The sequence below is a fragment of the Manis javanica genome, chromosome 14 (genome assembly GCF_040802235.1).
Source record: "Manis javanica isolate MJ-LG chromosome 14, MJ_LKY, whole genome shotgun sequence".
Taxonomy (NCBI): domain Eukaryota; kingdom Metazoa; phylum Chordata; class Mammalia; order Pholidota; family Manidae; genus Manis; species Manis javanica.
Window position 1 is genome coordinate 8,071,121 of NC_133169.1, and position 25,311 is coordinate 8,096,431.

At 42.0% G+C, this 25,311-nt stretch overlaps 1 protein-coding gene and 1 pseudogene across 1 annotated transcript; one reads left to right on the top strand and one right to left on the bottom strand.

Moving 5' to 3' along the window:
- LOC108394515 (olfactory receptor 10J1-like) overlaps positions 1-2,341 on the top strand; it is a 269,001-nt pseudogene extending 266,660 nt beyond the window's left edge.
- A 649-nt stretch (positions 2,342-2,990) lies between these two features.
- Positions 2,991-7,455, bottom strand: LOC108394505 (putative mucosal pentraxin homolog). The gene is given in 3 exon segments (XM_073221091.1): positions 2,991-4,821; positions 4,824-5,209; positions 5,211-7,455. Coding segments are annotated over 3 exon segments (723 nt in total). The 5' UTR covers positions 5,390-7,455; the 3' UTR covers positions 2,991-4,663.
- Between the last annotated feature and the right edge of the window lie 17,856 nt (positions 7,456-25,311).

Here is a 25,311-nt window from a genome sequence, read left to right on the forward strand (position 1 = left end):
TGATCAAAATTGTGGCTCAAACTAAGTGGGAGAGGTTGGCAAACTTATGTTAGGTAAACAAAAGTCTGAAACTGAAATCCATGAGAAGCTTCTCTTCAGATTTAAGGATGCATTTTTCTCTTTCTTTAGCCTCAGAGCTCTCCAGTCAGTATGTTCTAATTCACCAGGAGATCTTTTCCAAACCGGCCCCAGGCATCTTCTAGCTTATCCTGTCCCCATTCATTCTTCTATACCTTTATACATGACTCTCCATAGATCGTGTTTTTCCTTTCTCTCTCTCTCTCTCTCTCTCTCTCTCTCTCTCTCTCTCTCTCTCTCTCTCTCTCTCTCTCTTTTCTTTTTTTGTCTGTGTAATTATTTATTCATCTTCAGTACATGCCAATGTTCAGTGCCTCCCTGCCTGGAAATTATTCTGATAACCCCTCAGGGAGCTGGTTCGCATCTTTGTGTTCTTTTATCTTCTAAAATCTTTGGCAAGTGGTGGGGTATTTTCTGAGACCTCAACCATTTAGTAACTAGTCTGTGAAAGAAATCTGTTTGATTTTAAAACCAATTGTAAGCTTTAACCCTGAGGACCTTTTTAAAATTATCCAAGTCTCTGTTTCTTTGTCTCTGAAGTAGAGATAATATTTACCGTGTAGTGTTCTTGGAAGGAGTCTGTAAAATAGTGAAAGCAAGGCACCTGCCACATAGTAATTGCTCAAGAAATGCTTCACTTGGCACTTGGCCTCCTTCTTTCATTTTCAGTGATGCTTGAATGACCACATGATGGAAGATCACAGTTTTTCTGATTATATTCCATTATATAATAGAAGATTATAATATTTTTTCTGCAGAAGCTCTGCAGGTATTGTCATTGTCTCTTGGTATTTACAGTTATAGAAACGACTGCAGAAGTCATCTACATTTTGTTCCTTTTTGATAACTTCTTTTGTTCCTTCGATGAGTCTTCATTTCTCTTTTACAGCTGAACATTTTTCTAGACGAGGTTTTGATGCTTCTTTAGTCCTTGTCCAAACACAGCAGTTTGGAACGAGGATCCAGCTACCTCAGGGGATTTTGCTCTTCTTCAGGAGTGAAATGGGGCCAGTTAGAGCTTTTATCAAAACCATCATCCCTAAGCCACCAGTGCATTTGAGTAATTGTACTAGGGCCAGACACCTGATTGGGTTTTTCTGTCTTGGCCTGTAGGGGAACTGTAGCCCTCCTTAACCTGGCATCCGCACCAGGTCCTTGCTGTTGTCTCTCCTGGAGTTCTCCTGCTCACGGCATTGGCACTGACGTATTCTGACTGATTGGCCTATTTCTCCATCTTTTAGACCTGGAATGTATCAATGGAGAGAGAGAACCACACAGTGGTGAGTGAATTTGTTTTCCAGGGTTTTTCCAGCTTTCACGAACACAAGCTCACCCTCTTTGTGGCATTTCTTGCCTTGTACCTCGTAACTCTGGCCGGCAATGTCATCATTGTGACAATCGTCAGCACTGACCGTCACCTCCACACCCCCATGTACTTCTTCCTGAGCTTGCTGTCCGCCTCAGAGACCATGTACACGTTGGTCATTGTGCCAAGGATGCTGTCCAGCCTCATAGGCCCAAGCCAACCCATCTCCTTGGCTGGCTGTGCTGCCCAGATGTTCTTTTTTTATCACTCTGGCCATCAACAACTGCTTTCTGCTCACAGCAATGGGGTACGACCGCTACGTGGCCATCTGCAACCCCTTGAGGTACACAGTCATCATGAACAAGAGGGTGTGTGCCCAGCTGGCATGGGGGGCCTGCAGCATTGGGCTGCTTGTGGCCATAATTCAGATTTCCTCTGTGTTCAGGCTGCCCTTTTGTGACAGAGAGGTGGCCCATTATTTCTGTGACATCCGCCCAGTTATGAAACTCTCCTGTGCTGACACCACTTTACATGACATAATTAATTTTGTCATCAGCTCACTCGTTATTGTGGTGCCCATGGGCCTGGTCTTCACCTCCTACGTCCTCATCATCTCCACCATCCTCAGGATCACCTCGGCTGAGGGCCGGAAGAAGGCCTTTGCCACCTGCGCCTCCCACCTCACGGTGGTCATCGTCCACTACGGCTGCGCCTCCATTGCCTACCTCAAGCCCAGGTCAGAGAACTCCCGGGATCAGGACCAGCTGATCTCGGTGACCTACACCATCATCACCCCCCTGCTGAACCCCGCGGTGTACACCCTGAGGAACAAAGAGGTCAGGGATGCCCTTCGCCGTGCTATCGGCAAGAAACCTCTGGCCTAGGATCTTTGCAATTTGACACATACATAGCCTATCATCCTCGGGGTAATGTTGTAACCTCAAAAAAATGTTGATCCTAACAGAGGTGAGGCTCAGAACCTCACCCCCCCTGTTTTGAGAGAAATCTTCTGCATCCGTGGATGTTTTGCTGCCCTTGTCTAGCCTGGATTAATACTTAGTCCATAGGCACACACCTGATCATCTGATCATCTACATTTGCCTTCTTACAGCACTAAACTATGTTTTCTACCTTTATCTTGCATCTACCTACCACTTCAGCATTTTATTAAAAATAAAAATAATAATAATAATAGGAGAAATGTGGGATCAACATATAAATCAAGTACAAAAATCAAATGAATATTCATATTTGACCTGAAGGTTTATAGGTCATATTGCATGATCAAAACCGAAAGTTTCTGTGATGACTGCCCTTGTACTGTTCACCATGTAAGAATTTATTCACTCTGTAAGAATTCGTTCACCATGTAAGAACTTGTTCGTTATGCTTCAGAAGATTGGAGACTGACGAGAATTAGGCTTGAGATGGATTAATGATTGTACATTGAGCATTGACCCCCCTATACTGAATTTTATTGTTGTTAACAACCATTTGATCAATAAATATGAGAGATGCCCTCTCAAAAAAAAAAAAAAAAATTAAATTGTAAACAGTTACAAATAAATTATATTAAACAACCCTAAAAAAAAAAAAAAAAAAAAAAAATGTTGATCCTATCATTCATCCTCTACCTAGAAAGAGTTGCAAAATTTGGTGGTAGGGCCAAGGGCTCCTCTGACTTGAATTTCATATTTCCCATCATTCTCCTATACCTTCTAATCTCACAGGCTCCCCAGGGGAATGCTCAGATGCCACTTCTAAGGTGGAAAGCTGGTAGGGAACAATCTTATCAGTTGACAGCAGAAAAGTGGGCCGAATGACACCGATTTAAAGCGATGGGTTGAAAGATCAGCCTAAATGTCAGGTAGATACTGAGCTCTACCCCTTCAAAGAAGGCATAGCTGATGTACAGGCTGTGTTGGAAACACAGTCACAATTACCTTCCGCACTTACCAGTGCTTTCTCCTCTGGGCGGTGACAAGGGTGACAGAGCCTGACATGCCACAAGGAACATTATCAGCTTTTAATGTTCTCACCTGCCTTGGGAACCTTTTTTTCCCAATTTTGTTGAAGCTCATGTTAGAACTGTTTCCCGAGTGAGTCTCGTGTGTCACGTGTTGGTAAGTAACTTGTCACACGAGCAACTGAACTCTCTGCTGTTCATGTGTGCTTCCTGCGGGCTGATGCTTAGGCTGTTCTGCGTTCACAGTGCAGGGATATCTGAAGACCTTTTATGAAATTAAGTTTGTTAATCCCACCTCCCAGCTAAGTCTGGCCGTCTCAGATCTGGAAATTCGCCCAAGATTTTCATTCTTGCTGTAGAGCCTGAGCTGGTACCCTTCTGCGTTCACCCTCTTCATTTCTGTAGCGATGAACTCATGTTCTGTGAGCAGGGGGTGCCTAGGGTAAGCTCTCAGTTTAAACACTTGTCTGAGCAAGTCTTGGAGCCTCCTAATTCCTACTGTTGCCCGCTACAGGGGAAAATGGTATTGATTTGTGAGAAAGGTTTTCGGCTTTAGGATTGCGTGGCCTGGAGTAAAACAGGCAGAACTTGCCAAATGTCTTCCAGTCCATCAAAGGCTGATGGTCAAAAAAAGCAAATCCACATCTCCCACCCACCATCCTCCCGCTTCGGGACAGTCCCAGTGTCCCCACTGAAGATGCATTGAAAGGGCGTGTCAAACAAAGGACGTGGGAGTCCCTCACGGTAAAAGGGAGCCATGTTTACGGAGCATCACCTGAACAAATAAAAGCTTTCCCTCCTCCCAGCAGCCCACCTCCAAGAAAGTAACCCAAGAAAGAAAGAGGGGCCTCTAGGGCAGTTAATCTTTGCCTTTATCTGGGTCACCTCGGAATCCTTTCTGGGCCAGGGTCAATGGAAACAGTCTCACAACGCTGCTTCTGAGAAAGCCCCATTTGAGATTCTCTATTTGGGGGCCCTGCTCACTGTAGTCGCCCGTTCCTGAAAAGTCTCCCAGCAGCCACGTTGTTTTTCAGATTGCAGAGTTTTTCCACCCCAGGACCTGCTGCAGCTCTACTGGGTTCTATAAGATTGGCACCCATACCGAAAGCAATGTGCTCCCCTGAGTTCCTATAGTTCAACACTGCAGAAAATTATGGTGCCATCCACCCACAGTAACATCTGCAAAAATAAAGATTGTCTATTAAAGGCCTACATACCCTTTGTCTTTTTAAATATAGTTTACGCCACCTTAACAGACAGAAAAAAAGTTGAAGCCAGCGCATTTAATTTCAAAGTGAGTGTGTGAGTGATTATCACCAACACAAATCGTGTCCAGAGAAGAGACGCTTCAGCCCACACCTTGGGCTAGTGACCACATAGCTGTTATCTTTATAAGGCAGGGCCTGCCAGTTCAGGAGGCTGTTACTGTAACATGAGAGGCACATCCCTTTTGGGGAGAGCACGTGATCTGCAGCCATGTGTCCCCTATCTCACCAGCAAAGGGTTGTTTTGTGTCCTAATGTCTCCCAACAGAATCCCGCTCTTGTCCCAGGACAGTCTTGCCTCTGACCCCGCACTACCCCTTTCTCACACCCTTCCTCTGCAGGAGCTTCCCACCCTCCCGGGTTCTGCAATCCCGGAGGCAGGCACCCAGCTGGCCCAGGCATGGATTGGGGCCTAGGAAGGCAGGGGCCCTTGACAGTGAGCACGCACGCCCAGTGTACAGCGGGTGCTGTCCTCCGAGGTCCTTGGACTTGGAGATGCAGGAGAGGAGGTGGGAGCAGGGTGGGGTTTGGGAGGCGCTCAGGCGCAGGGCACTGTTCTTCAGCGGCTTGTTCACCCTGAGGATCAGGGACAGAGGCTGTGGCTGAGTCTTCAGGAAAGATAAACACCTTCTCTCTCAAAGGGACAGAGAAAAGACCACGTGACAACTGAGTTCTGTCAGATCTCTTGTGTGCTTCCCTCTCACTGTGGATGGAAGGAGGCCCTGTCAGGGTACATACAGTCCACTGGAGTCTGCAGGGTGCCTGTGCGTGCATTACCTCAGGGACTACCGAAGCAAAATACTTGTGTTAGAAGGCAGGTTCTGGTGGAGCTGTCCTGTTAGAAAGAGGAATTAAAGACATTCTATATCCATCTGCACTGCCATCTCCTTTGCACATTTCCTCTGTACAGAACAAGCACCAGTCACAGAAAATGAAACACAGCTGACTCTTAAATGCAGTGCATGCAGTATGCAGCACCCCATGGTCTCCTACCACCAGTCGTGTTCTGAGATGTCATATCCCCCCCGGGACACCCGGACTAAGGTTAGATGCAATGGTTCTTCGTGACCTATGGCTTTGGCTCTTCGGGACCAATGCTCATAGTCCAAAGTCTGAGAACCAGAATCGTATGCAAACCACAGGGTCCTTTATGTTGTCCTCTCCCCGCTCCCACTCCCTCGTCACAGCTCTTGGATGCCAGTTCAGCACCAATTTCCCACCCCTTGTTACCCTCGGCTGCAGCATCAGGATCCCAGAAGTACTTATCTGACTTATTTCCTCTTAAGACCCCTGAGAGAAAGGGCTTAGTCACTGTAGAGTCAACTGTTTTTCTTGCTTAGGGAAGCAAATCTAACAAATACTATGGTCTGGAAATAAATTAAATAATGACTGACTTAATCAAGGGAGACATAGCCTGGAAACACTATGAAGTCCTGAGTTGAGTTAGCTGTGCTTTATAGCAAGAAATTGAAAAACATTCCCTTAGATTCAGGGGTTTTTTAGGAAGTGCTCACCCTGGACAAAGAATAGGAACAGAGCATTTAGGGAGAGGGAGCTCTGCAGAGATCACAGACTTCTGTGTTGAGAGAGACGTCAGCCAGTACAATAGGAATTAGGAGGATGGTAAAGTAAACCATGAATTTATCTCCCTTCGTGTGATTTGTGACCTTGTCAGTATTCAAAGCTACGGCGGAACAGCCTGCTTAGCCAGACAGTGGTGTTTGAATAGCTTACTGATGCCAGTGATATGATAGAGAAGTGAGCATCTCAAACTTGAGAAGATGAAGTTGGGTTTAGTGACAGTAACAGAAAAAAAAAGATATAGGATGCAGAACATTTTTTGCTGATGAAAAAAGCTTTCTATAACGTTTATGCATTACAAGGTATATTTGATCTCTAATTGATCTTACCCAATCTTTATAATAACTCTTTATAAGATTAATGTGATTTTTATCCCCATCTCATAGATTAAGAAACTGAGGCTCAGACTTCAGCAACTTCATAAAAGGAATTCAGTTCATTTGGGAGAAACTGGTTTTCTGATTAAAGTCCAAGATCCTTCTAAGATTTCATATTCACTTCCATGTGACCCAGACTAAAGGATGGGGATGGATCAGAGTGTGAACACCTGAATCCCTGTAACAACTTTTCTTTTTCTAATAAAAACTGCATGTCCCTCCTTCCTCCCTTAGATGAGAGGAAATGGTGTTCCCCCGTATAAGCAAAACCAGCTCTCCTTTCTCTAGTCCAGGGGCTTCCTTATGGCAGGCATATCCTTACTCCCAAGCATGTGTGGTGGCCTTAAAAATAATTGTTCAAAAATAAGTCTCCTCCAAGTGCTGGGCATAGAAGCCACAGGGCATAAATCTGCAAAGAAGTAAAAAACTAACCTTTTCAAACAATATGGCTTCTCTCTCACTTACCAACTTTACATTTCCCTGTATGGCCCCGGAAGATGACTGGTTAGCCAGAGACGGGTAAGATTCCTCAAGGGAAGAACAATCTAAGACAGGCACAGTCGCAGGGGGGCCATCAGGTGAGAATTTGGGGATCAACAGAGGTGAGGCTCAGAACCTCACCTCCCCTGCTTTGAGAGAAATCTTCTGCATCCGTGGATGTCTTGCTGCCCTTGTCTAGCCTGGATTAATACTTAGTCCATAGGCACACACCTGATCATCTGATCATCTACATTGGCCTTCTTACAGCACTAAACTATGTTTTTCTACCTTTATCTTGCATCTACCTACCACTTCAGCATTTTATTAAAAATAAAAATAATAATAATAATAGGAGAAATGTGGGATCAACATATAAATCAAGTACAAAAATCAAACGAATATTCATATTTGACCTGATTGTTTATAGTTCATAATGCATGATCAAAACCGAAAGTTTCTGTGATGACTGCCCTTGTACTGTTCACCATGTAAGAATTTATTCACTATGTAAGAATTCGTTCACCATGTAAGAACTTGTTCGTTATGCTTCAGAAGATTGGAGACTGACGAGAATTAGGCTTGAGATGGATTAATGATTGTACATTGAGCGTTGACCCCCCTATACTGAATTTTATTGTTGTTAACAACCATTTGATCAATAAATATGAGAGATGCCCTCTCAAAAAAAAATAAATAAATAAAAATAAAAAAATAAAAAATAAAAGTAATAATAATAATAATAATAATAATAATAATAATAAGGGAGAAATGTGGGATTCACATATAAATCAAGTATAAAAATCAAACGAATATTCATATTTGACCTGATTGTCTGTAGTTCATAATGCGTGATCAAAACCGAAAGTTTCTGTAATGACTGCCCTTGTACTGTTCACCATGTAAGAACTTATTCACTATGTAAGAATTTGTTCACCATGTAAGAACTTGTTTGTTATGTTTCAGAAGATTGGAGACTGTTGAGAATTAGGTTTGGAGTGGATTAATGATTGTGCATTGAGTCCCCTATACAGAATTTTATTGTTGTTAACAACCATTTGATCAATAAATATGAGAGATGCCCTCTCAAAAAAAAAAATAGCATACAGATGCTATACAAACAAATTCAGATAAGCCAAAAATAAAACTAATTATAAGATAAAAAATTGTATTCCCTCACCCAAAGAAAAAAAAAATAAGTCTCCTCCCCTTGATTGTGGGTTAACTCACTTCTGATGAATAGACTGAGCCAGACCACATGACCATCTATGAAAAGACTGTGGCCTTTGTGTAGAACCCTTTCTATGTTGGCTCGCTCGCTGTTGGAGAAGCCAGCTGCCATGTGTGGGCTGCTCTGTAGAAAGGCCCACGTGGCAGGGAACTAAGGGAAGCCTCTGGCCCGTAGCCAGTGAGGAACTGGGGCTCCCAACCCAACAGCCTGTAAAGAACGAAATCCAGACAGTAGCCATGGGAGTGAGCTTGGAAGCAGGTCCTCCCCTCGTTGAGCCTTCGAAAGAGATGACAGTTCTGGTTGATTGTAACCTCAAGAGAGACCTCTACTCTCTCTGCTTCCTGAGCCACAGAGAGTCTGAGAGAGAAGGTGTTCATTATCTTAAGCCACGAGGTTTTGAGGTGGTATGTCCTGCAGCAATAGACCACATACACCGTCTTCCGCCACATCTCCCTCAAAACAGCCCCAGCAGCAAGGACAGCAGAAGATGCCGTACCCCAGAGCCTGTGGGACGTGGGAAACTTCTTCCCAAGGAGGCTCGGCACCTGCCCAACTGTGTCACACCTCCTGAGAGCGTGGGAGGAGCAGGGCACACAGGTGGGCCCCCCACATCACACTCTCCGTGGGGCTTCAGGAGTAGTGGGAGGATTGGCAGCAGGCGAGACAACAGAGAGATGCTCACTGTTGGGCTGCTGCTTTGAGCTTCCAGGGACACAGGCTTTGTTTCTGCAGCAGAAGGCAGATTTTAAGTGGTAAAATCACATTAACTGAAAGAGGGTGATGGTTGGGAAACAAATTTGGTGCTTTTTGCTCTGTTGTTTCAGGTGTAGGGTCTTTCTCCGCCAACTGCTCGATTTGCTGCTGTTCCGGTCCTACCCAGGGAAAGAGGCTCTGTGTGCTCCCAAAGGGGGACCTTTTGTTTCCTAATGTGTGTGAGGGAATTGTGGCTGTCGATTGTTCTTTCTATAAGATGAGCCTGCTGGGGGGCTGCTGGAGGAGCCATTTCTCCTCATGCGGAGGGGCTGGGGTATCACCAGGGCATGAACGCTAGCATTGATTCAGGTGGACTTCAGAACCCATGCGATGGAGACCGTGGCTGTGGCAGTGTGGAGATCTAGCTCTCGTGGTCTTGAAGAAGTGGCTGGTTTGCCCATAGAGGAGCTCCTGGATGTTGGGTGTCCAGATGAAGCCCTTCATCTGGAATCAGGACATCAGCTAGGAAATGAGGAACTCAGAGAAGTTGTCCGAGAAGAATTGATGGAGCCCATCTTGAGAGGGCAGGGAACAGTGCTTTGATACTGGGAACATGTTAGTTATGTTATGACCTGAATCGCTGATGTACAAACCTGACTGTCAACATTTTATCCTGGTGTTTGTTTCTCTGTCTCCCATAAAAACTCTTTGTTAGGTAGCTGTGTCGGTTGCCCCTTTTTGATTCATCACACATTATAGGAGTTTAAAATCCAAGAACATGTGGGTCATGTGTATTTTCTTCCACAGCATGATCTTCAGCACCTATCATTTTGAGTAGTTGGAAATAAGAGCCCTAAAACTGCTTAGGGAATTAACTAATCTGAGTGTTTCCAGGTTGATGAGAAGAATTAGAGGAAGTTGTCCGAGTTAAGGCTCCCAGTTGCGAATAACAAAAGCTACCCTAGTTAGTTGTGGCATTTCACTTCCACTTAACCATGCTGTGTAATGGGCCACCTCAAAACTCAGTTTTTAAAACAATGAACATTTATTTGGGTCAGGAGTCTGTAGGTTGGTGCTTTAGACTTATTATTCTTTTGGGTGATTGAGAGCAAGCCAGCTAGTTTGGGGATAATAATATCATATGAGTCAGAAATGGAGTTATGAGAATTAATGCATTTTAAGATCCTGTCTTGTTTGTATAATTTTAGATTGGTCAAAATCAATCTTGATTCCTTTCTCTATTTCAATTGTAAAACTCCATACATAGTAACATATGATATCAAAGATTCCCTAAGGAATTTCAAAAATCATTTTTCATGGTATTTTTGGCATAACATAAAATAAATAAGTTATTGTCCATAAAATGTTACTTCAGATCAATTATTACAACTAAAGGTTGCATTAAATTAATTTTATTAGTCTTTAATGATACCCACAATACATATCTAAAAAGACATATTTGACCTATCCATGTTTAATTAGTGTTCCACATTATTAAATTTAAAATAATTATGAAAGAAAGAACATAATTTATGGACAGATACAAAATGACATTTTATATACCACATTTCATCGATATGTATTAAAATGATAATTGAAATTTAAATATTTTTTGCTGTGTTAGAAACATACAAACATTTCTGATGATTTGATTTGCATTTTTCTGACATTTAAGGCATAACAAAATACATGCAATTTTTTTCTAAATAATATTCATGCTTGGGTTCCAAGTACTTACTTTCCAAGGTTTTACTTAAGTGCTAAAGACATCTTGATATTCTGTAGGATGTCTATTAGATCAGGGTCTCTTTGACAATCAAGATGGATAAATTTCAAAAATAGAATGCAAATGTAGAATTCAAATAGTGCCATATATTTATAACTACAGACATATGTACTAACATATAAACATACAAAGGAATAATACACACACACTCAAGAGTGGTTACCTCTGAGGAGGAAGGAAGGAAGGAAAGATGAAGGTCAGGAGTGAGTTTCTGTTTATATCCATAAATATGATTACTTTAAAAAGAGAAAGGAAGCAATTATGACAACTATGACATAGAAAATACATGGAATTTGATATATAATTTTAAAACTTTACTTTTCTTGTAAATTTAAATTTTTCACAATTATTGTTACTTCTTATTTTTAAAGAGAATCTCCAGATGAATTCTGGGGGATCATTTTTCTGCTCCTCATTAACATGTCTTATTTCAACATGAATGTTCCTTATGGTGCATAAGTTTAACCAATGCCTTGTTAAGGGTATAAATGAACCAAATGTGTAACAAAGAAAAAAAAAACTCATGTAAAATGGTATAACGGTCAAAACCACCAACTTGTCTTGCAGTGATAAACTCAGAGTGGTTGTTGAGTCATGAGCAGGAACTTCTGATCTCCATCAACTCCCAGACCTGTTCAGTTCATTTCCACCGCGAAGTCTTCAGTAGGAACGAGGCTGAGAAGTGGAGGACTTCCCTTCTGGCTTCCCCTTCAAAGTCCTGCACTGACCTGCGTAGTGACTGATGTAGTTCTCTGATGGGATACCAGTCCTTCATATGTCCACGTTGTCTCCAGACCTGGAAACATGGATAGTAAATGTCAGAGAGGCTGTACCCTCTTGAAAACATGGAGCCTGTTTCCTTATCTGACAGGCTCAGCCTTGTCAGAAGGAAGTAGGAAGTGGGAAGGTGCCAGAGATGGGGCAGTCACAAGACCCGAAAGAGGTGACCAAGGAGTAAGGCGCATCACTCTCCGTTCTGATGTACGGTTATCCTCTAAATTTGACTCCCGTTAGCTAGAGAAAGACTTGTCCTTGAAGGAAGCGGGTAGGAAGCCAGGTGGTGAGTGTCTTCCCCTTGTAGGACCTCCGTCCATGAGTGTCCTCTCCGCTGTCGCATTCACATCACAGGGAGGCAGGCAGAGAGGTCCTGAGGGTCGTTGGGTGAAGTTCCCGACCTAGGAAAACAGAGAAGGCTTTTTATGTGGGGGAGAGTTGGGGTGGAGACAGGAAGAGGTGGTGGTTAAGATGGGAGACATGACTCTCTGAGCACCAGGGACCCCTAGGGCCAGAGAAAGGAAGGTTGGCTTGGCTGTAAATGAGAACACTGTTCCCTTTAGTTCAAGAATGAGCAGTGGGCTTGGGGCCTTGCTGCTCGGCACACTGGCCCCTGTACACAGAGGGCAGGGAAGGCCTGAAGGAAGAGGCAGGTGGCCCCAGATCAGTAGTGGCAGGTCTGATAAGCAAGGGGACTTGGGTAGCTACAAGACGAGTAGATCTCAGCACCCGCCCGCCAGAATCCTAAAAGTTTATAACGAGGCCTTAATGGGCTTCAGTCACATGCACCATCCAGACGGTCTTCACACCACGTTACTCTTTCAAGGCTGTGTCCTTGGAGCAGGTCCCACTGTGGGAACAGGAAACAGACCACGGAGTCCAAGGACATGGGAGGGGGCAAGGAAAACCAAGTCACTCTCCAGTAGAAATAATTAACCCCACATTTATTTATCCTTAGCCACTTTCAACTCCACGTGGAAAATCCTCTGAGGGCAAAGTGCCCAGGAGCAGGTGTGAGAGCAGGACAGACAAACTGTCCCACAGCCTTGGTTCCTTGAACACCTTTGTACACCTTTGTACACTTTTGTACAGCAGCCTTATTTACTTCCCTGTAATTGAGTTGAACCAGACAAGCAAGTTAGAAAAAACAACTTACCTTATAAAATCTTTAATTTCTCCATCACATATAAGTAATAGAACATATTCGTAAGCTCTATGTAAACTCTATAAGCTCTGTCTGGAGGTAGAACATATGGCAAACAATTGTTAACCTGAAGTTGGTAGGATAATTTTTATCTTGTCTCTATCTGCAGACGCTGCTAACATGTCCTGGTTCTGGAGGAATCCTGCACACCTTCCTCACCTGTGTGTGCCTCTTGTTCTGTAGCACTTGGACCAACGTAATAAGCTCTTTCTATGTCCACAGAAAATCAAGGAGCAAAGTCTCAACTGGGTATAGAGAGGGCATTGTCAAGCCCCTCTAAGTGCCGCTTGCCTCCTTCCATTTGTGCCGGCTGGAGTCAGTTTACCATTTTAACCATTTTTAAGTGTATATCAGTGGCATTAAGTAACCATCACCACTGCGCATTCTTCATCATTCCAAAGAGATACTCTGTACCCATTAAACAATCACTCCCCATTTTCTCTTCCTCGCAGCCCCTGGTTACCTCATTTACTTTCCATCTCTATACATTTGCCTCTTCTAGGTACTTCATATAAGTGGAATCACATAATATTTGTCCTTTTGTGTCTTGTTTACTTCATTTAGCATGTTCTTAAGTTTATCCATGTTGTAGTAGGCCTCAGAATTTCATTTCTTTTTAAGTGTGAATGATATTCCGTTGCAGTTATCGGATATAGGTGTATGTTGTATCAACCACGTTTTGTTGATCCATTCATCTGTGGATGGGCACTTGGGGTGTTTTCACCTTTTAGATACTGTGAAGGTATTGGGTATGTGCTCAGAACATCGGTGTGCAAGTGTAGATTCAGGTTCCTGTTTTCAGTTCTTTTGTGTACAGACCCAGGAGTGGAACTGCTGGACCATTTAACTTTCTGGGGTGCCACCAAGCTCTTTTCCACAGTTCCTGCACCATGTTACATTCCCACCAGCAATAAATAAGGTTCCAATTTCTCCACTTCCTCATCAACACTTGTTATTTTCATTAAAAATGTAGATATATTATAGCCATTCTAATAGATGTGATGTGGTATATCATTGTGGTTTTGATTCATGTTTCCTTGATGGCTAGCTAATGATACTGAACATCTCTTCATGCACTTATATTGATCATTTGTGTATCTTCTTTGGAGAAATGTCTTCAAATTCTTTGCCCCTTTTTGAATTTTATTTTTTCATTGTAGGAGTTCTAGATACCAATCCCCAATCAGGTATATGTATGATTCGTAAATATTTTCTCCAATTCTGTAGGTTGTCTTTTCTTGAAAATGTCCTTTGATGCACAGAAGTTTTTAATTTTGATGAAGTCCAGCTTACCTATTTCTCTCTTGTTGCCTGTGGTTTTGGTGCATATTCAAGAAATCACTGCCAAATCCAATGTCATAAAGATTTTTCTCAATGTCTTCTAAGAGTTGTATAGTTTTAGCTCTTACACTTAGGTTCTTTGGTTCATTTTGAGTTAATTTTGCATGTAGTATAAAGTGAGGGTCCAGCTTCATTCTTTTGCATGTAGATATAGTTTTCCCAGCACCATTTGTTAAAAAGACTGTCCTTTCCCCATTAAATGATGTTGACACCCTGGCTGAAATTAAACCATATATTCAAGGGTTTATTTCCATGCTCTCGTTCTATTCCATTGGTTTATATGTTGATCCTTATGCCCCATATGTTTTTCAGTTGGATTTTCCAAATGTTAATGTTTTACCATATTTGCTTTATAGCTCCCCTCCACACACATATGCGCCCACACACACGCCCACACACACACGTATGTGCATGTCTACATGTATACATATGTATATTTTTCATCTACATCTTTTTTTTTAGCTGCTGAGAGTCAATTATAGACATGATTCCTTTACCCCTAAACACTTTAATGTGTATTTCCTAAAAGTAATGATATTCTCTTACATCATTCTTCATGGGGGTCATATCACTTATTGGGGTATTTGATTCTATGGGCAAAGAAACAGCTGAGATACTACAAATGACCTGCGGGTCTCCAAAGCTCAAGCCTGCCCAACAAAATTTTATTTCTCAGAATTCAGTTTATCTTATCAGGTCAAAATTAATTTAAATATCACTTAAATATAATTTTTTAAAAAGGACAAGAAACATTGTCTTACATACACAACAATTATCAAAATCAAGAAATTAACACTGATACAATAAGCTAATCTATAGATTTTGTTTTGTTTTTACAAGTTATTCCATTAATACCTCTTAAGACAAAAGAAAATTCCAGACCACTATTACAGGTCATGTCTCTTTAGTCTTCTTTTATCCAGAACAGTTCTTCGGTATTTCTTTGTAGTTCATGACATTGACAATTCGAAGAACATAGGCCGATGGTTTTGTAGAATGCCCCTTAGCTTAGATTTATCCGATGTGTCCTTATGATCAGATTCAGGTCATGCCCTTTTGTCAGGAAACCACAGAAATGACGTTGTGTTCTTCCCAGTGCCTTTGTTTACACCCCCTCTGTCAGAGGGAAGCGCCATTCCAGGCACGGGGAACACAGCAGAGGTGCTGGTCCTCATGTTGCTGACATTGTGAGAGGAGGTACACTGAGAATAAACTGCCCAAAGGAGAAAAGACACGAGCAACGCTAGGAAAGGGCTTGTCATGTGCTTCACAGCCCCATCCGACCAGACAAAGTCCGTTGGAAAGCAGATTTAACCTGAGCATGAAGGGCTCTGCCCCCCACACAGAGAGCTGGGGTTGCAGCTCGTTTCTCAGGGAGACGCCGTTTCCTGTCACTCTAAGGCAGTGCTGTGTGATGGTTGGTATCTGACCTCTGCCGTGACAGATCCCTTTGTTTGGGAGTAACCTTGTCTCTGTGCTCTGGGAAAAATAAAAACGCTATCAGCCTCACTGTTCTTATTTGTAAAATGGAGAATAAAGATAGCACACACTTCAAAGATTTATTGTAAAGATCAAATGCGGTACCACATGAAAAAATCTTTTAGCTCAGTGTCAAGCATTTACTAAGAGCTTTGGAAGTATTGACTGTCGTGATTTTTAAGAAAAATTTACACAAGTTATTGTTTTTCTAGGAGATTGTTCACCGAACAAGGCCTTTAAAGGCAAAGCCAGCCTGGAGAGGAAGCTTACACTGATATTATTAAGTTGTATTACACTGTATCCATTTTTTATTTTAATTTTTAATTAATGAATGTCAAGGTTACCTATGCAATGGTTTTCTATATGTACAATAGGGCATTTGGTGCCCTGCGTCAGGCCAGTTTGGAGGAAGTCTTATTTCCGTGATAGTTAAGCTTATGTATCTAGCCGAGCTCTAGATGAACTGGGAGAAGAGCTGGCTCCAGCTGGGTTTACTTAGAAGCTAATAAAATTAAGCTGCTCCCTCGTTTGCACAGTCCTCTGACAAGAAACTGTCTTTTCTCCTTCAAATAAACATTTTCAGGTATTCAGAGCCTGACCCCTCCCCTCGTTAGATGCTTGTGCAGAGAGCTGAGGTTAAGTTCTGGCCCCCCGTTTTATTTGTGAGAAAGATCCTGGTGTAGGAGCTCATCTCAACTCTTAGTTTTGGGATATGAGATACAGCAAATAAAACATAATAGCATAAACAATGCCATTTAAAGCAGCTTAGTTCTTCAATAACTTCTCCCTTCTCTCTGGAGCTGAGCGTCTTTTCAGTAACAAAATGCCTCTTTAGGCTGCTTTGTATTACAATGTTGAGCTCCTACTTTCTCTTTCTTCCAGGACATCCCAGGTCATTGTTGGGAAGGGACAGATAAGCAGATTTACAGCTGCTCTGCATAAGAAATGACCTGAATTGTGGTGACCCTCTTGCAACAGGAAATTGAACAGAGAAAAGGCAAAAGGCTTGATGGTCTGGCATAGATGGTGACCTGTAAAGAATGTGGTACAGGGGAGATTGTAACAAGTCGAGATGGTGCAGGAATTTTTACAATCTACAGTGTGGTGCTATAATGCAACCTTTCTCCTTCCCCTCCTGCCATTAGTGCTGCTACAAAAACAAATATCTGGCTATCTGCTTGGTGGCAAATTAGAGAAATGAGCTGGATTCGTCTCCTGTGTTAGTATAGAATCAAAAAAAGATAATAGCCACAGGAAGTAAGGACCTGGGAGATCAAATAGAATCAAGAAATCAGAATTAGGAGCAAGAATCCTGATGAATTTGCAGACATTGTAATAGGGGGTTGGACTTCCCTTCAGCCATATGGTAGATTTGCATCAATTCTAAGTAATTACGTGTGCCTGTCAAAGGACAGGTTGATCCTAACCAGCATCTGGGAGAACTAACTGTGTATGTGACAAAATCAGCAAATATTTGACAACCAGAATATGTTTGATAAAATTGAGATTACCGTCCCTGGGGTACCGGGGTGGCAGGGTCGGGGGGAACCAGTGACAGTTAGGGGGTGGGGAACTTGTAAGCCTTAATTCACGTGTGCCTCCATCTGGTTTTCCTTTCAGCAAAGACGAAATAGACCCTCAGCGTGGAGAAACCAAATGGGCAGTGGAAGGAGTATCATACTCAGAGCTGCGAGGATCTGGATTCAAGTGCCAGTCCTTCCATGAATTCTGTGTGACTGGGCAAGCAGTTCACTTTTTAATTTCTTTACACACCAACCTCAAATCACTCTCTCTTAATTCCTGGCCAGCCTCTTAGGACTGAACCCCCCCCCCCATTTCCCTTTCTTGCAGGACACCCATTTTTGTTTTGTTTCATTTTGTTTTCGGTAGGTAGCCTATGATGTCATCAGAAGTGCCTCTGATCATAGCTATGGCTTCCTGGCTACATAATGTCCTGGTTTCCCTTGTCATTGCCTTTTCTTCTTCCCCTAGAGAATTCTCCTTGATTACCCCAATATGACTTTCTCCTATATCCAGACAGGCTACATTCTTCAGGGTCTTCTTGACTCTTCATCCTAATTAAGCCCTAATCAGTGACGCCCTTGCCACCAGCTCCCCTTGGCAGAGGTGTACCGAACTTCAGAGACAACTACTTCTCCTACCCAATTATCCAGAAAAGCGTGCCCAATTTTTTTGTTTCGAATGAGTTCATGTTAAGCACTAAGGACCAGAAAAATTACTCAAACAGAGGTTGGTGTAGGCTCGCAAACACCCTGTGGATGGCTTTCCATCTGTCAGAACATAATTCATAGGAATTGCTGGTTAAACAAACATTTTCCCATTCAGGTCTGTGGTTAAGATGAAACAGCTCCAATTGTGTGAGGTGACTGGCTTTATTTTAGTGGGAGTTCCCTTCTGCTTATTCACACCGATAAGAAACTTCAAGCTAAGTGTTGGTAGTATAATTCTATAGCACGCTTATCAGAAGAGTATAATATAGATAGCATGCTTATAAAAAGAGATGCTAGTACACTATATACAGTATGCCTATCAGATTGGAATCTTAAGTTTATTGCCTTTAGAAAGGGCTTTTCTGATTATTTCCTCCTGGAATTGCATATTTTTTAAGATTTTGGTTTTTTGCCAAATTAACTGTATTTCTTAAATAACTCACATTCTCATTTAAAAAAGAAATCAAGGCTTTCAAATAAGTGCTACCAAACTTAATTGAAGCAATTCTAAGCAAAAGCAATGAAAGTTGACATGTAGTTAACCTGCACTACCCTACAGAAAGTAGAAATATAATTTCTCTTAGGGCATTTGAGACATAGGAAATAACGTATTGCTCTTCACCAGGCAGAGGATACTAGGGCAGGATCAGAACTTACAGTTATTATCATGGTGGGTTGAATGCGGCTCCCCCAAAAGCTGTGTCCACCCAGAACCTCAGAATGTTCCTTATTTGGAATAAGGGTTGTTGCAGATATAATTAAGGTAAGGATTGATTTATCCTGCATTAAGGTGGACTCGAAATCTAATGACAAGTGTCTTCTCAAGAGGCAGAAAAGGAGAAGACATAGACACATACAGAGAAGAAGGACACGCAAAGACAAAAGTAGAGATTAGGTTAAAGTGCCACAAATGAAGGCGCACCAGGGACCCCCAGAAGCAGAGGTAAAGGAGCGTCTCCCAGAGCCTCTGTGGGAGCACAGCTCTGGTGCACCTTGATGTCACACTTCCAGTCCCCACAACTGTGAAAGGGTAAATTTCTGTGTTCAGCCACCAAGATTATGATGATTCAGTATAGTAGATTTAGAAAATATAATTACCTTGCTGGAATATTCTAACAATTGCTTTACACAGTAGGAAATGGAAAAATAGGCTTAAAGGACCCAGAATTTCACTGATGAGCTGAAGTTGGCTGGGGGTGACTCCAAGCATAAAGGTTCAGACCGAAGTGTTTTCTTGGATATGGGATACACACAGGGCTGGGCAAGGCTGGCTGAGACAGTAAGTTTCTGGTCATGAATTTTTCCATACCTTTCTCAGCACAATTGGGAGCCAAGTTGTAAGGTTCTATTGCAGCCACCAGCCCAACATAAAAGATTCTAGGCAGATTTCTGAGAAAATCAGGGCCACAATATTAATAACAATGAGATTTTTGATAAAATAGGAATCTCCAGAGAAACTTGCCCAAGATGGGCCTCAAATAGCTTGATCTTACCCCAGATTTAGCTGGTTAGACTCTTGATATCACCACTTCCAACAAGAATGCCAGTCACGGACCCCTGGTGACAAATGGAAATTGCCGCAAAACTGCAGTACAGTGATTGGCGTACTATAAAGTTAATCCTATTGAATTAATGTTGCTGTGAATATTACCCTCAAGAACTATAAGGTCCCAACCTCAGAGCCACTCTGAGTCTTCTTTTCTTTTTCCAATAATTAAAAAATTTAGAACAGTTTTATATTTACAAAAAAAAAATGGACAAAGAGTTTCCACATACCCTGAACCCAGTTTCCCCCATTATTTACATCTTATATTGGTAGGGATATTTGTCACAACCAATATTGACACATTATTATTAACAAGGGCTATTCTCCATTCAAATATCCTTGATTCTTAACTACTGTCTTTTTTCTTTTCTGGGATCCCACACCAGACACCTCATTATATTTAGTCGTAATGTCTTCTAGGTTCTTCTTGCCTATGACATTTTCCCAGACTCTTGTTTTTTGATGGGCTCGACAGTTGGAGGAGTATTAGCCAGGTATTTTGTAAACTGCCTCTCAGTTTGGGTTTATCTGATGTTTTTCTCATGTTTAGACTGGGGTTATGAGTTTAGGAGAGGAAGACCTCAGAGGATGTAGGGTCTTTGGGTTCTTTTTGTCATGATGTACGGCCAATATTTCCAGCACCATTTTCAAAGACTATCCTTTCTCGATCGAATTGCCTTTCTTCTCTGTCAAAGATAGTTTGGTGCAAAATAACTTGCTGGAACTTGGATTGGGATCGAGATGAATCTATAGATCAAGAGGGGAAGAATTGATTCTGACCAACAGCGAGAGACAGGCTGTCTTTTTGTCAGTGTATTTATGCCATTCACAGTAAAGTAATCAAGAATAAATTTGGGTTCATATCTATCATATTTACATCCGTTTCCTACTCCTTGCATTGTTTCATTTCTATTTTTTCCCCTATATTTCTAGCATCTCTGGTTTTAATTGAGTATTTCACATGATTACATTTTATCTCTTAGTATATCAATTGTTTCTTTCAACTCTTTTATTGTTTGCTAATAGAGTTCACAATATCCATTTTTACCTAACTTAAAGTCACCAGTAAATAACATTAGACTGCTTCACATGTACTACAGTACCTTATAATTAAGTATCCTCAATTTTTCTTTCCAATCTCTTAGGATTTTGAGTCGTTATTTTAGTTTTCCATTTACTATAATCACCCAACATTGTTAGTATTATTACTTTGAGCCATTATATTTTAGATATTTTAAAAATAAGAAACATAAAGTATTTTATTTTACCATCACTTTTCCTTTCTTGATCTCTTCCTTTCTTTATGTAGATTCCCAACTCCCGACCCTTATGCCTGAAAACTTCTTTTAAAATTACTTACAAGGCCAATCTTTTGGCAATGAATTCCTTCAGTTTTCATTTGTTTAAAAAGTTTTTATTTCTTTTTCATCTTTGAAGTACATTTTTACTGTATGCAGATTCTTGGTAGGTGACTTTTTTTCTTTAAATATTTGACTTCACTTTGTTCTTGACTGTGTGGTTTCTGATTAGAAACCTGCTCTAATTCTTATCTGTGTTCCTCTATAAACAAGGTGCTTTTTTTCCCCTCTAGGTTTTCCAAGATTTTGACTTTGCTTTGGCTTTCTGGAGTTTGAATGCTAGGCCTGGTTGTAGTATTTTTGATATTTATTTTGTATGGTGTTCACTGAGCTTAATGGATCTGTGGTTTGTTGTCTGTCATGAATTTTGGACAGTTCTCTCCATTCTTAGTTCAGACATTTCTTTGTTGTCTCTTTCTTCTTTTTCTGGTATTCTAATTACATATATATTACACTTTTTGAAAAATGTTCCTCCAGTTCTCGGATGTTCTTTACTGTTATTGGTTTTAGCAATCTTTTTTCTCTTTGCACTTCAGCTGAGGAGTTACGATCGGCCTGTCTTCACGCTCACTGAGTCTTTCTCACTCGGCGCGGTCTGCCGATGAGCCTGTCAGAGGCATTCTTTGCCGCAGTTACAGTGTTTTTTGATTTCTAGGATCTCCTGTTGATTGTTTCCTAGAGTTCCTATCTCTGCTTACATTACTGATCTGTCTTGCGTGTTGTCTACTTTTTCTATCTGAGCTCTTAATGTATTAATCGTAGTATTTTAAATCCCCTTTCTTATAACCCCAAAGATTGAGTCATATGTGAAGCTCCTTCTGATTCTTGCTTTGTCTTTTCTGGTTGTGCTATATTCTTGCTTCTTAGTGTACTTTGTGATTTTTTTGTTGAAAGCTGGACATGATGTATTAGAATAGAAACTGAGGTAAATAGGCATTTAAGGCGAGGTTTTATGTTAATCTGGCCACAAGTTGGGCTACTTAATTTTGGCTATATTTGTAGATACCAGACTTCAGATTCCTCCAGTGTCCTTGTTTTTGTCTCCTCTGTTGACTTTGGGATTCCATAGCCACGTCTCCTCAGAGAGAGTCCAAGTCTTACAGTTCTTAACCGTGAGCCGCTGTTACTATACTGGAGCCCTGTCGATCTGGCGGTAAGGTATGGGGCAGGAGGAGCCTTCTATAATCTTATGGTTAAATCTCAGTCTTTTAGTGGGTCTGTGTCCCTGGATGTCAGTTTGATGAGTACCTCTTACCTTCTCTCTCCACTCCGAGGGAGGGGGCTATGCCAGCGGGGGCTGGAGCGAGAGAGATGTTCTTCCCACGGGCAGCGTGAGGGTCGGTGGTGAATCTTTACCCCCCTGGTCTTCATTAAGGAGAACACTCCCATTGTACCTCACAACCGTAAGTCCTCCCTCCCTCTGGCTGAACTATGAGGGGCTCTTTCTCAGCTCTTCACTGTAAGAACTCTGTGGGTGTCTGGAGGTGAAACTCACAGAAGTGTGAGAGGCCCCCTAAGACTACAACCCCAAGGAGATTCTCACTCTCAGGATAGTCCACACTCAAGCGACAGTAATTAATCAAAATCACCTTTTAAGTGTTGCCGCTATGTCACCAGCAACTTCACCAGTAGTAACAAGTATGGAGATACAGTAACAGGTGCATTCGTTTCCAGTAGGTGCAACGAACCCGCACCAGCTCTGCAGGTCGTCTGTGTGGCTGACAAGTCCCACCGCTCTGCCTCTCCCTCTCTGCCTGCCTTTTTTGCTTGGCTACCTTTTATCTTCTTCTCTCCATATGTTCATTGATCAGTTTAATAAAGAGTTACCGAGCACACTCTGTATATTAGGAACTCTGCAAGGCTTTGGTGATTAAAAGGAAAAGATATAGTTCCTGTGCACTGAATTTACAGCTCAGAAAGAAGGACAATCGGTAATGATAGTGATGAGTGCTATGATGGAGAATCTGAGGGTGTGATGGGGGCACATGGAGGGAGCGCTGAGTCCAGTCTAGGGGTTCAAGTAAAGCTTCCTGTAGGAAGTAACACCCAAAATGGGAAGTAAGAAGAGGAATTTATCTGCAGGTGTGTTGACTCTTTGTTACAGACAAGAGGGACAGTATGCATGAAGGCCTAAGGAAATACTGTGAAAAAGAAAGTAGTTTAGTATGACTAGACCGTAGAGTATAGGATGGTGAGTAGGGGGAGAATATGGTGGACATATAAAGAGATAATGCCCTGAAGATAAGCAGGACCCAGATTTTTAAGACATTTTAATCATGTCATTAAGTATGAACTTAATCCTAAATGGCCCCAGAGGGAGACACTAGAGACTTTCAACCATGAAAATGACATAATCCAATGGGCATTTTGGAAATACCATTCTGTTAACGGTTGGAAGAAGCGGAGCATGACTTGACACAAAGAGGCTGGTTATTGAGTTTTTCCGGTGATCCAAGTATGAGTTGATGTGTGTGTCTAGAAAGAAGTGAACAAAAGGGAAGGAGAATCATCTGGAAAATAGACCATCTAGGACTTCCTGTGTATGAAGTTTGAAAGGTGCCAGGCCAGCCTTTTGGTGTCGCACTTGCAACCCTGCAAAACCACACGCGCCTCAGCCCGATCAGTTGTGTCAGGGCAGTAGAACCTCGGGGCCCAAACAGCGCCATTTGGAGCTCGTGCTTGGGCTACTGAATTACCAGTTCCTGAGGCTGGGAAGGAATCAGGAGATGATGGGAAAAATCATCAGCCAAAGCTTCTCTGCAACCAGGACAAGGGAGGCTTTTAATACTCGGTTAAGGCAGAGTCGTGGTGAGGATAGAAGGGGAAGCAGGAAGCCGAAGTAGCCGACTCTCTCCTTTTCCAAAGATGTATCTGGATGAGTGGGGAGGACCTAATGCCGCCTGAGATGCTCTTGTCTACCAGTAGGCAGGTCTTCCTTCATGGAGTGCCACTTGGTAAACTGAGGCAGTTAACATCCCCCTCGCCCAAGTCCTAATCTCTAGCACCTTCCTGTGAGGGAACGAGGGTCACAGTGCTCTCTCCGGCCCAGGGTATCCAAACACTCGAGTAAGGACCCCTCCTCCCGCTGGCTGTCCCCCGTTTGGACTGGACCATGAAAGCTATTTTTTTCAGATCCACAATAGTCCCTCCATTTTAACTTTGCTCATTTGTCTCTGCAAGGAGGTTTCACTCGAAATAAAGCTATGCTGTCAGTCCAATTATTGTGTGATCCTGAATGAATTCAATACCCACTAGCAGCAACCATGCTGTTACACTTATGTCCTGAGAGGTGCAGGCATATATTCTTGTGCTATTATGAAACTATTTCTGGTGAACTTAAAAAAAGAAAAAGAATACTGCTATTTAAAACAACAACTGCCTTCTAAGAGGGAGGAGGATGGATTGTGTTAAAAATAATCTCAGGAACTCTGCTCATCTTTTGTGTCACTACTAATGCAGTAAGCAGCCCCTTTGCCAAGCACCTTAATGGGTTTGGGTACAACCAAGGTGGACCTGTAACTTTAATTTTAGAGCAAAGGCTAGAGAGAGCTTTGTTCTGCATTATAGTATGAAAATGATTCACAGCTTCTAGGAGGGGGTGGATATGGGAGAGACATGTCTGAGGAAAAGACAGGAAGAAGGATGGGAGGGAAAAAGAATCAGTAAGATGGTGGGATGCCTGTAAATCCATGTAGCTGCCATGAACTTGAACACTTCTCAGGGGAGACTGGCTGAAATAACTTTTAGGGCAGGGATGACCAGCATTCACTTGTGAGTGTGCATTTCCACAATGACTTCTGTGCTCTAGTACCCTGCCCATCATCTCAAACTTTTAGAAAAATTTGATACACCCCTTATGTGAGAAGTTTCAAGCAGACGGAAAGGGGCTCCATACCAAGATGAATACATGAATGGGGCAGTGTGTTCTGGACAGGAGGCCATCTATGAACTGAGCTAAGGTCGTGGGAACCAGAGGTAAAGATGAGAATTAAACCTCTGAGGATTCAAACAAATCAAGGGGTAGGTGTTGGACTTTCCGTAAATTATGTAATAGGGGTTGAGAAAACTTTTTTAAAGCAAAAGTTAGCCCAGCTAACAAGCTGGTTAAAACTAGCTTTGCTTTTACCCCCTCTAGCTTTATTGAGATGTAATTGACATGTAACATTGTGCAACTTTAAGGTGTACAACTTGTTGATTTGATCCATTTATATATTGCAAAATGATTAACAGCATAGCATTAGCTAACACCTCCATCCTGTCACATAATTACCATTTCTTTTTTTGGTGAGAACATTTAAAATCTACTCTCTTAGCAACTTTCAAATATATAATACAGTATTATTAGCTATAAGTACCATGCTGTACATTAGATCCCCAGCATTTATCCTCTTATAACTCAAAGTTTGTACCCTTTGAACAGTATCTCTCCATTTTTCCTCACCCTCAGCTTTAGGCAAACCGTCATTTTTTTCTGTTTATATGAGTTTGTTTTTTGAGATTCTACATATAACTGATACCATACAGTATTTGTCTTTCTCTGTCTGACTGACTTCACTTAGTACGGTGCCCTCAGGGCTCATCTGTTTTGTTATAAACAGCAGGATTCCCCCTTTTCGTG